A 13,083-nucleotide genomic window follows, 5' to 3' on the forward strand; every position below is an offset into this window, starting at 1 on the left:
CTCCCAAAATCACACATGCTCAGCAGCAAAGCTCCTGAGATGCTGCCTCACTCCAATGGAACTTACAACCAGCTGATCTAAGAGTAAAACCACCCTGATGTCTTTCCTCAAACACATAAAGCCTCTTCCCTTCAAACTAGATCTGCCAAATAAAGAATCTCTGCCACTGGCCTCCAGGATCAAATGTCTGCTGGTTGTCTCAGCTTCTCTAATGGACACCGACCTTCTGCCTGTTATCATTAGCTTCAGAAGTTTCCTTTTTTAGACTGCTTTTCTCAGTATTACTTAGAGTTACTATTTTATACTATCCTCAGAATACATTATTATTTAACTGTATATCTTGGTTTTTCCATGCAAAGTGCTCTTGTGCCTCTCAGTGCTCAATACTATATAAAAATGATCAATAAATTCTGCCCACTACGCTTTTAGATCTGCTGGTTATTGGATTTGTTTCCGTCATCGTTGAATTCGCATTTGTCAGTTTCCACTTCATAGTTCTCATGGGGTCCTTTCTCTGTCTTTCCCGTTGGACTCCTCTGCGGATCTCTTTACCTCACTTGTATGATAGGTTCCCTATTTCTGTGGATGCTCATGCTGCTTGTGCCACAGTGAGCCTTGTGCACCCCTTGGTTTCAGACCACTGTCAGAACCTAAAGCTAAGTGCACATTTACAAAGTTGTGATCTCCCGGCATGGTTACTGACATTTTTCCTAACTGCTCTTGCAAGATCATGAGGCATTTCAGATGGGTTTCAGACTCTGATCATGGGCACTTTGCTAGGTATGAGAGGGAGAATCCAACTCTGAGTGCATTAGAGGCAAGGTCACCTTTTCTGGCAGAGGATGCTAGCCCAAGTTGCATCTTGTATCTGGATTCTTTGTCACAGGCCCCTTTATCCAGAGCCGTGCCACAAATGATCACCCGAAAGATCCCAGTGGAAACACTGAATTTAAGCCCTCTCAGGTTAACATCCTCTAACTCGGGACTCATCATTCCCTCACCAAGTGGGTGCGGTTGGAACTTCAGGTGAAGGTCATCCTCACGGAAATGTTGTTGCCCTTTTGTTGGAATCCAAGATTTTCCACATCCCAGAGGAAAATTTAAAAGTCATAACCGTTTATGGCAAGGATGACTTCTTGGCGAGATCATGTTCTGGATGTCACCAGTTACCAAACAAATGCCTTAGACTTGCTAGATGGTGCACACTTGTGACCCATTACAGTGGATTTCTCACCCTTAAGACACTTTCACCAAAGTGTGTTCTCCCTGCTGGGCATTGCGAACAACAGCGTGTTCAGTAATCATTATCAGAGCCTCTTCATCAAGAATATTCTCAAAGTGGTAGTGAGTATAATCTGTATATTCAGAATATTCAGGTGGCGCAAAATTACTGTGGTTGGACTGGATGCTGAAGAGTATCTTAGTCCAACAGGGTCAATCAAACATTACTACCTAGTTTAGTTTGTACTGGGAAACTGCAAAACCCCAAGGTCTCTTCTTCCCACAGAAGAATTCCATATATTGGAGGTACAAGCGTGATTGTTCTGTTTGAGCTGTCCAAGGATATTAGTTCATGTAATCCCCTAGCACAGTGCATTTATTCTGCCACATTCTATAAACAGAGATACTCAGTTATCTGATCCGCTTCATCACAGAAGAGGTTTGGGAGATATCAAGTGAAGGGATAACAGAAGGCTCTCCCTAAGTGTTGCACTAAGGATGGAATACATATTTCACATCCAGAAAAAGGACCAAGGTGCATGTGTTCTAGTACACAGGGATGATTTGTCTCCAAGATACCCCCAGAACCATGAGCAGCTGGCACAGTTGGACAGTCCAGTTACAATTCCATATTCTGCGTCCTGGCGTGATCTTCTTCAATTTCTCTGGCTGGGCAGTTCATGCTGTGGTGTTCCACAACCCCTTGAGATTTCCGGTTGCTTTGCTCTGGGAACAACATGAAGCATTTAGCATTTACCTCGACGTCCTCATTATGGCTTAGCCAGTAGCAGCAGAGCTAGTTCAAGGGATTCAACTCCTTCTGGAAGTTCAAGCTACTGTGAAGAGAAGGTGCTAAGATTTATTTTGAGTAGGTGGTAAATGGGAGAAGGGGCTCTGGCTAGTAGAAGGGGGGTGATGTGTGGGAGGATTAGTTGAGTAGTAAAGTGCATTGTTCAATAATGGTCAAACTATCAGCAGAATGGTGGTAGATAATGCTTACACTGATGGAAATTGCATTTGATGTTATAATGTCAAGCAGCAAACATTTAATGGATTGGGGTTCTCAATAGGTAACTTTTCTGTGAATCCTTGTGGATTACTGCATTCCCTTCACCAGAAATGCCTTTTAGTGAAGGGATATGATTTAGAAAAGGTGACTGAGCTATAACCTTCAAGGAGGACATGTATGTCGTTTCTGAAAATGCCAAAGCTCTTTCTGTGTGCCTAACGTTCAAGGGTGATTCCAGGAACAGCTCGCAGAACACTGCAGTTGATGTTGGGAGTAGAAAGTGAGATTTCACTAGAATGAAAAAAAAATATTAAAATTATAGAATGTAAGGGAAATGTGATTCTTAATAGTAAATATGGACTATACTTTGTTGGAAAGGTAGAGGAAGAGAGTCTTTAAATTCAAAGCAGAAGTCTGCACAGGTGGAAGTAGGGGCATAGGTAGTGCTAGAAAATCAGGGGTGTTAGGGGATCAAGTGTCATCCACTTATGATTCTGCTGAGGTAACCCTCTTGTCTTGATCTGATGCATATGAAAGATCCCAGTTGCTAGCTGGAATATTTTGATGCGTAATCTGAGTTGGAACGAATGCTGACGGCAACCAGAGCCTATATCCCAATGATAAGAAAAGGAGGAACATCACTAGCTGATATTTAGTCAAATAGGGATATGTTGTGTAACTGAAGGATTGTAGGACATCCTCAGGCTTAAAACACCTAGGTAAAATAAGACCCCGTTTCAGAAAAGTAATAGTCCAGTATAAATGTATATGCTGAGCTCAATTTTGCATTTATGATCACAGGGATAAACTGTGGTCAAATTATGAACAAGAAAGGTGCACCTCCCATCGGTCTCTTAAACCGTTTAGCAGCTCCCAAAACATGCTGCAGGTTTGTGGAAGGAGACTGTGATATCAGATATGTCATATTTGGATCTTTGAATGTATCCACATACTGAACAGGATATTGGGCAGGATATCAGGGCAAAGATTCTTCAGGAGCCATAGTGCATCTATATCATAGTTTTTGTAGTCTTATGTAAAATAAATCAGTAAGTGGGATTATGAATGATAAGCACATCCAGTTTCCTATGCTGATGCACAAACATTATGTAGTAGCTTTTCATTTATTATTAGATAAGCTATACAAGTATTTATCCAGAATGTAGATTTCAGTCAGTTTGGGGAACAGGAAGAAATCTGACGAGGATTCATTTGAAATGTATTTGGGGCGGTTGTATAATTTGTATCGACTCCTATGTTACAATCCTGTTTACCCTGTTATGAAACAAATTATTATTTATTAGCTTATTATATGTGCAAAACATTACAAAATATTAAAACATGCATGTTGTTTTCTAACGAGGCAGGAACGTCTGTTGCAGGTCTTTTTAAAACTTTATGATGAGTGACACTGAAAGAGAGGGAGGCACAACCAAGTGCAGAGGGAGTTCCTTACCGTGTAGACGTTGGGTCTCTTCTCCTTCAGATCATCATTGTATTGTACAATGGCCTTCAGATGAGGCAGATGGTCCTGAACCTACATACAATACAAGGGAACCAAAACTAATTAATGATAGCACATACAGTGCCTAAGTAAGATCAAGCACAAAACAGGTAATAATCTGAAAGAACTCCTCTGAAATGTAAAATACACATTTGACTACAAACAACAAAAGCACTTAAGGATCTATGAGAGTTAGCCAAAAGAAGAACTTTATTAGTTATAGGAGAAATTATATGAATTGACAAAACTTGTGGTGCTGTTGTCTATATGGACAATATACTTCCTAATTACTATGGAACACTTGTGATGGCATACTAGAGATCCCCCTCGAGTCAGATGCAAAGTCCTCAAAATTCTTTCACAAATGTACAGTACTTCACTTGGTTACTAGGTGTCCCTCTGGTGTCTGATGCCAAAGATTGGAAATTCTTTCCTGAAGCTGTAGTATCTCAAGTGGTTACTAGGTGTCCCTCCAGTGGTTAATTCTAAAGCTTGGAAATTCTTTTGTGAAACTGCAGTATCTCAAGTGGTTACTAGGTGTCCCTCCGATGGTTAATTCTAAAGCTTGGAAATTCTTTCATGAAACTGCAGTATCTCAAGGGGTTACTAGGTGTCCCTCCGGTGGTTAATTCTAAAGCTTGGAAATTCTTTCATGAAACTGCAGTATCTCAAGTGGTTACTAGGTGTCCCTCCGGTGGTTAATTCTAAAGCTTGGAAATTCTTTCATGAAGCTGCAGTATCTCAAGTGGTTACTAGGTGTCCCTCCGGTGGTTAATTCTAAAGATTGGAAATTCTTTCATGAAGCTGCAGTATCTCAAGTGGTTACTAGGTGTCCCTCCGGTGGTTAATTCTAAAGATTGGAAATTCTTTCATGAAGCTGCAGTATCTCAAGTGGTTACTAGGTGTGCCTCCGGTGGTTAATTCCAAAGATTGGAAATTCTTTAAAGAAGCTGCAGTATCTCAAGTGGTTACCAGGTGTCCCTCCGCTGGTTAATTCCAAAGATTGGAAATTCTTTAAAGAAGCTGCAGTATCTCAAGTGGTTACTAGGTGTCTTCACGAGTCAGACCCAACTGAAGTCTTCAAGCCTTTTTCGACCTGGATGTGACTCAATTTTAAATCAAACAAGCAGAATGGCAGAGAGTGAATTAATAGGAGAATAGGATTGCAAGCAAGCACACTTGGCATGTGAGAGTTAACAAGATGGATAAAATCAGGAAAGATATGAGACAGGGATGGACAGAGCACACAGAAGAACAGCACATTGTTAGATTCCTAAAATGGGGAAATGCAGCCACAGAATGAGAGAGCACAGGGTGAAGGAGCATAGGCTGAGGGCACAGAGGATGGATGAGAACAGAGGATTAGAAAGAACAAGTGATGGGAGAGCAGAGGATGAAAGTGGGGTGCATGAAGGAGAGACAAATGAGCTAGAGTGGTGGAGAGTTGAATGTATATGACAAGGGAGGTAAGGATGAGAGAGTAAAGGATGATAGAGCACTGGATGGAAGAGGGCTGGTTGGGAAAGGGCACAGGAGGGATGAAGCACATCAAATAGGAGAATACAATTGAAAGTCCCAGGGTTGGAGAGTATGGAATGAGGGAGCACAAGATGTAGCAGATTGGGCAGGGAGAGAGATCACAGAATGTAAATGCCACACAATGCAATATAACACTTGATGGGAGAGCACGGGGTGGGAGAATACAAGATGAAAGAGTGCAGGATGGGATGGCACAAAACATAAGATGTTTGTATGGGATGGCATGGGATGCAGGATTATGGTCCTAAATGGGGCACAGAATGGGAGAGACCACACAACATGGGAAAGAGGAGAACTGGGGGGAGAATGGTAGCAAACATGTTTTAGAAGATGCAAGCGCACAGGGTGAGAGAGAACATGTGATGGGTGAGAACTGGGCTGGGCAGAGCCAAGCATTGCAGATCACATAACAGTAGAGATTGGTAGAGGAGGGCACAAAGAGTAAGTAAAAATAGGATACAAGATACCACATGATGGGGAGTGGATATAAGGTAGAAGAGAAAATGGGACCTGCACCCCTAGTGCGAGGCATCTTTGGTATTAAAGGGAACTCCAAAATCTTGAGCCAGGTACTGCAAAAGAAAATTAGATAGTAAAAAAAGAGGGAGATGTATAAAAAGAGAAAGGGGAGCTAAAAATGTAAAGATGAGAATCAAAGAAAAGATATGTAAGTGAAGGAATGAGAAAAAAAGAGTTTGTGGGAAGGGCAGACAGGGACAGCCAAAAGAGTGAGAGTGGCACGCTCAGCAATAGAAGGATAAACTACAGAGGGTGAGACAGAGGGTGGGTAGGCATGTGAAATGCAGGCCTCAGATTCAAAGGATTTATAGTCATGCAGTACTAGGGAGAGGGGCTGGAATGTAACGTGGAGGGGAAGTGAAGTGAGAGAGCTGAAGGATATCAGTATGGACAGAAGCAGTGGATTAGGGAAAAGCTAGCTAACAGAGGTAAAGAAGATATTGAGAGATGGTTAGAAGGAGAGAGAAACGAAGACCGAACAAGAGAAACTTGATACACATTTGATAGGTCAGAGAGAAAAATCTAAATTTCTCTCTCTTTTGTTAAAAAATAGGTTGGTTGAAAAATGTGTCTGCATCAGCACTAACTTGCCTCCGCCCTGTGTGCCCCACTGCTTCTACCCTACAGTCCTCTCCACAAATTCTGCACTGTAAATGTAAATGTGCAGGAATTTATATAGCGCAAATCACCAAGCGGTCTCTAAGCGCTTGCTTAGGGAACCCGTCCTGGTATTCCCCTGTGAGATAACCCGGCAGGGCATCCGCAAGGTGAAAGCCAGGCATCCCGCCACGAGGGGCCCATGTGGAGATTAAGCAAGCTATTGCCCAGAGTCACAGAGTGTGAACCCATGAGTCGAGTATGCACTGGAGCGAGAAATATCGAGTCCATGGACATTTATGGACTCAAGACCCTGCCGAGCCGGGAATTGAACCCTGGTCCCGGGCTGACCTCTGCTTCCAGGTCTGCCTCCTCTAACCAGTGAGCCACACTTCTCCACAATGATTTGTCCAGAATCACAGGATGTGGACGCGACCTCGAGGTTCGAACCCTGGTTTCCTGCACCAGAGGCGGCAGCGCAGCCGACGGACCACATCCTCTCCCAGTGCCAGACCTTGACATTACTCACTCCCATGGTGACAGATGTGTCTGCCCTTGACACTCTGCTGGCTTCTTGTTTCTGAGCAGAAGCACCAGGTACTTGAAAGGGAGCACCAACATTAGCATATACAGGCGTAGTGTGAGGAGCTGGACGTTCCTCTAGGGTGACCAGGTAAGGGAGCTCAAAGACGGCCGTCTACAAAATCAAGGTGCAGAAGCACAGGCTTTTGCTGATGCCTGGCGTATGCCTGCACTTCAGTGGCCAAATGTGCAAAACAGTGTTTTCATGGCTGTCGCCTCTTCCCCAAGTCCAGAGCACACAAATGGCCACGCTACACACGGTGCTCTGTAACACACGATTTTATTCTTCAGCATACAACCGTTAACTGAACGCACTACGTCATAAACTTTATTGACCACACCCAGATACCTCCTGACTGAATATGCCATTTTGTAAAGAGTCCGCTGTGGACCACAAGGGTCCTACTGTGCAGGATCACATGACACTACATCTCCCCCTTTGCTGAATAAAAAGTCCATGCAACATATATATTAGACTTCCTCAATGAGTCGTGGAGGTGCTCGCACCAATCTAATAGATCGAGTCGTACGAGACGAAAGAGTTGCACTGTCATCTGGCATCATAGATGTAGATTCAGATGTTTGACTTGGGCACTCAGGTGAACTTGCCTCACTTGTAATGTCTGGAGCTGACGAACATCAAGGTATATACTTGAAATTTGACAAGTTTCTCATAATGGACTTTCCGCAAAATTGAGCAGTTACCATATGTCCTTTACTTGTCACAACTCACAATGCATTAGCATCAAATAGAGTGTCAGGCCTGCGTTTCCATTTTTGTTTGACCAGAACCCAGTCTTCCTCTTAGAAAACTATGTCCCGAGAGCCTCTACACCTATCTGCCTAGGAATTCATCTTGCTCTTGCAAGAAATGTCAGTGACACGACTTTTATCAGTGTTTATTGCTCGGCTTGTGGTCCATTGAGGTAACTTTGTTCAAATGACTCTACCAAAAAGAAAGGTGGTAGGGCTTTCACCTGTTGAAGAATGGAAAGTTGACCAATAGGCTCAAACTGCTGGACATAAGTCTGACTACAGATCGATTCCTTCTAGCGCACTGAACCACTTTCTTCAGGATGCCCATAAGTCTTTCAACAACGCCATTTGCCTGTAGCCAGTGAGGTGTGCTTTTCTGATGTTTGACGCTCAAGCGATAGGGAACATCCTTAATCTCTCTGCTATTGAAAGGTGGACCATTGTCAGATTTAAAAAATGGAAGGAACACACCACGCTGCGAAAATATCATCCAACCTCTTGATGACTTTGTCATGGGTAGTTGGTAATAAATCTTCCATTAAGGTAAACCGTGAGTTCTCATCAATAAACACCATTAAATGATGGCCATTGTTTAAGGATTCAAAGAAATCAATTGCAATTTTCTCCCTAGCTTGTTTAGTAAGTTTAGACATAGTTAGCGGATGCTGTGTTGTTTTGGGAGATAAGCAGTTACACTGGTGACATGCTTTCAGTTGCTTCTCGACTTGTTCATCTAGACGAGAAAACCACTCTCAGTCTCTGAGAGTTCGCTTGGTGGCTACTCTGTCACGATGTCCTATGTGTGCCAGTTCAATGACTTGACACCTCAAGCTCTCAGGTATGACAATTCTCGAATCTCTTAGCACAATGCCTTATTGAGTGATGGAAAATCCTTCTTGCGCATTTTTGATATTCAACCTCATCTGTGAGAGGTCGAGTATGTTTTCTCCATGACTGCGTTGCTGTGATTTCCTTGAGTATGAGAATGTCTCTCTCTGTGTTGGTAGCAGCAATGATCTACTCAATGGATAAAGCTGCGGGGAGCTAGACTTTACTATGAAATTTGTATATACTCTTCAACCGTTTTAGACGTTGCACTGTGATGCTGTAACGGTACTCGTGAGAAGTAATCTGCAATGTTTTGATCCTTCCCTGGCTCAAGCACAATAGTGTGATCTTATTCTTGCAATGTCAACCCCAACCTCTTATTGCGAGGGAGCATCTTGGCTTTCGGTTTTGCGAAAATGGTGAGTAACGCTTGGTGGTCAGTAAAAAAAGGTGAAATGCTTTGCGTACAGAAGAACATGAAAATGTTCACAAGCCCACGCTAAAGCCAGGCTCTCTTTTTCTGGCTAAGAATAGGCATTTTCAGTCTGAGATAGACTTCTGCTAGCGTAAGCCACAATGTGTCTCTGAGCATTTGAATGCCCATTGTGTTGAGCAAGGATCGCACCCAACCCCACCGGGCTTGCGTCTACTATGATCTCTGTATGTAGCTATGGATCAAAATAGACCATTTCAGTTGCATTTTCAATTGCGGGTTTGATTTTCTTGAAACTTCGGTCACATTCAGAGGACCACTGGAAGTTAACTTTCTCCTTTGTCAACTCTCCTAATGGGGCACTCACCATGGCAAAGTCATAAATGTATCTTGTGTAATAGCTGGCCATGCCTAAGAAGGATAGCAGCCTGGTTACATCCTGAGGGGAACAAGTGAATGGCAATGCTTGTACCTTTTCTGGATCAGGAGTCATTCCCCCTTCAGAGAAAATATGCCCAAAGAATTTGAGTTTGGTTTTCTGAAACTCACACTTTTCTGTATTTAAAGTGAGACCTGCCTCAGTGAGCAGGCGGCATACTTGTGTAAGAGTTTTATCATGCTGCCTTCGATGGCCCCAGACACTAATATATCAACATTGTAGTTAAAAGCATGTGTGACATGTTGAATTACTCTGCAAATGACATCCTGAAAGATTTCTGCAGCCAATGACGCACCAATGCTGAGTCTTTTGTATCTGAACAAACATGAGATGAAAAAGTAGTAATGTACCTACGGTTCTCTTCCAGCTCGAGTTGATTGTATCCTTTGTTCAAATCAGGACGGGATAAGACTTTGGCACCATTCAGCAGTGTAATCATGTTCACTTTGTGTGGACATGGATGTCTTTCTCTCTTGATTGCTTTGTTGGTTTGGCACATATTAACACAGATGCGCACTACACCTCCACTGTCATTTTTTGGCACTAACACTATGGGTGAGACCCATGGCGTCGGACCAGTAGAGTGTTTGATGATGTCACGCTTTAAAAATGTCTCTAGTTCTTTCTCAATGGCCTCCTGTAAATGAAAAGCAATCATATGGTGTCTCTGAGCAACAAGATGAATGTCCTCATTAATTTGAAGTTGCACCTTCATTGTCTTGAGTTTTCCTAGTCCATGAAACAACGATGGGAATTCACTTACTATTTCAGAATGTGCATTGATATTGTAGTTGATGGATATCAGTACAATGTCAGCAACAGTGCTGAAACTGAGTAGGCATGCACTCGACAAAGTACCTTGGAGGACATGAATTGGTGCTTGCACTGTCGTTTTCTTATACCTCATGATCGCCACAAATGACCCTTGAATTTGCAATAGTGTAGAAGCAGCCCAGGTGTACACCTTTTTTTTTTTATGTCTTTAGACGTGGTGTCAGAGACAGTTCGTTGTATTTTTCTGCCGGTATGATTTTGATCAGCCGCCTCACTTGGCGATCTCTCTTTGAATTGTGTTCTTCTTTGCAAGCAGCCAATCCTGCATGTCGTTCTGTGTTCGCCATCACCATTGTACATCCATCTTCTTCACTGTCGCTCAATGATGACGTCGAAGAGCCTGTGAAAGATTAACCTGATGACGATCAACGTCATTTAGTCTTTACTTGCCTCACTTGATGTTGCTGTTTGGCTTCTGGGCATGGCTAGAATGCTTCTTGAACTTTCTGGCATTCATTTTCTTTTCTTGTCGTGACACACTTGGTTTCTCTTTCGCTTTGCAAACTGTTATGAAATGTTTTTTTTCCCACAGCCTTTGCATGTCTGTCCAATGGCAGGACATTTCCCTTCTTGTGGGAAAGAAAAACCACATCAGAAGCACAATTTCTTTCTTATCTGCGACATCGTCTTATGGACCTCCACTTTATGTTTCAGCGTACTTTTCATGATCAAAGCTGATTCAGTCTGGGCTGTTCGAGCTTCCATGTCAAAAGCCTGTCGATCTGCACATTCCTCAGCTCTCGCAGCCATGAGTACCTTTTCTAGACTGAGCGTCTCTCTCAGCATGCATCGTCTAAAAGAATCATAGAATCAAACATAGAAGACTTTGAGACGCACGTCTCTTTGTCATTTAATTTACTGAATTTGCAGTGCTTGATGAGGGCATCAAGTCTTTCGACAAACTCATGTATTGTTTCAGCACCTTGCTGTCTTGCCTGGTTGAAAATGTACCTTTCAGAGTCAACATTCGCCATTGGATTTAACTTGGCTTCCAACGATTTTCTGATTTGATGATACGCTACTTCCTTCATCAGCTAGTGGTATTTTCTTTATCACTTCTTTCACTCCATCAGCTGCAAGGTTCTTTAAGTATTTGACGATCTTTTTGCCATCGATTTCTTATAGAGTAGCTATGAAATCGTCAACGTTTCAATCCATGCAGTCCATCTGGTGCCAATATTCTGTTTCTTGGCGGTGTTGAATGGCGGTTTAACAACCTCAGCAGCATCATAACTTGTGTTGGGGCCTACTGCTGTTGAGAGTATCTGCTCTCCCGATGACGGTTGCCACTCACTTGGACCTACACTTTCTGTAAGCATCAGCCATAAGCTTTCATCATGGTTGCCGCGCCCAGGCTGAAGTCATACCGTGCCATCTTTTTTCTTAACGGTGAGCAATGGTTTTGTCTCTTGCACATATTCGTTACAACTCTCAACTTTGTGCATCGTATTTGGTTGACATTGCCTTTAGCGTTTCTTCGTACCTGGCTGTTGCTGCCTTTAGAGTTTCTGCTTTGAATGGATGATGGCTCTGTGTTACACTGTGGCACAGTATCTCTTCTTTCGGCATTACCAGTAGGCTTCTGGCGGGCTTTCTGACTGTGCTCCTCTGTAGGACTGCCACTTCTTCGAGGACCTTGCTAGAGTGGCACTTTTGACTCCACATACGCCAACTGTGGACTACTTATTTGGGCACACGTGGCACGCACAAGCAGGTTGCTGGACCCTGGTAAACTCTTAGGGAGAGCAGTCTTATTTCTTCGAGGCATGATTCTAATTCTCGTCACCAGTTGCTGTGTCTTACCCCGCTCTGGAGCACTCAAATGACCACGCCACATAGGGAGTTCTGTAACACATGTCTTTATTCTTCGGCATGCAAACGTTAACTGAATTCACTGTGTCATAAACCTTATTGACTACACTCAGACACACCCAGATACCTCCCAACTGATTATGTAATTTTGTAAGGAGTTTGCCAAGGACCAGTAGGATCCTACTGTGCATGATCATACATCACTACAATGGCCAGAGAGGGACATGGTGGCCAAACCTCTATTGTGAATACAGGATGGCTTACTCTCAGCAGCAAAGAATTTCAGAGATGCTGTTTAATCATAACTCCCTTGTCGACCTGCCTATTTAAGGCTGTTTCCCCACAAATGCATGCATAGCCAAACAAAGGTGCAACAAAGAAATAAAATCTTATTCTAGAGCAGAAACCACTAAATCTGACTTTGCAGTATGCATTTATTTATTCTCGCTCTTATGGTTGGACTGTCCTGAAGGGCAATCAGGGAATCAGGCAAAGGGAAATCAGGCATTGGCTCATAGGTTGAAGGAATTATTGCCATCGTTGATACATTAGCTTCTCATATAAAAACATCAGTACATGTACATTGGCAAATAAGGGATGACATGGACGAAACATAGTAGTTTCCTTTGCTGCAGAGGAGGCCTTTGATTGGTTGGAATGGGATTATTTATTCAGATTATTATACTCCATGACTGAAGGGCACAGTTAGAGCTGTGTGAGATCAGAGTCCAGATGCTGGTGAGCATTGAGGTGCACTGTCCGAGCATGCTTAGCTCTCAGTGTAGGTGATGACTGGATTTAAACTGTCAGAGCACTTTTACATCTGAGTGCTGCTCAGAATCAAGGTGTGGTGAGGGAGTAGTAGCAGATGTGAGTGAAGGCTCTGGTCAAGGCCTAGGTGCATTGTAAAGTTTCAATTCTGGGTGTGCTGATTTACTTAGAAGTAAAGTGCACTGCAAGAGCCGCATCAGATCAAATTAGTTCTAGGGACTGTTCTGAGTACTGGTCCT

The 13,083-nt window shown here is 43.0% G+C and overlaps 1 protein-coding gene across 2 annotated transcripts in view; it reads right to left on the bottom strand.

Moving 5' to 3' along the window:
* The window catches only part of LOC146863657 (long-chain-fatty-acid--CoA ligase ACSBG2-like), a 540,015-nt gene that overhangs the window by 363,730 nt on the left and 163,202 nt on the right, over nucleotides 1-13,083 (bottom strand). For both annotated transcript variants that reach the window (XM_085627749.1, XM_085627750.1), the window contains exon 5: nucleotides 3,687-3,767. In XM_085627749.1, the coding sequence (XP_085483875.1) occupies nucleotides 3,687-3,767 (81 nt within the window). The remainder of the gene's footprint in view (nucleotides 1-3,686; nucleotides 3,768-13,083) is intronic.

The sequence above is a fragment of the Triturus cristatus genome, chromosome 2_1, assembly GCF_964204655.1.
Source record: "Triturus cristatus chromosome 2_1, aTriCri1.1, whole genome shotgun sequence".
NCBI lineage: Eukaryota > Metazoa > Chordata > Amphibia > Caudata > Salamandridae > Triturus > Triturus cristatus.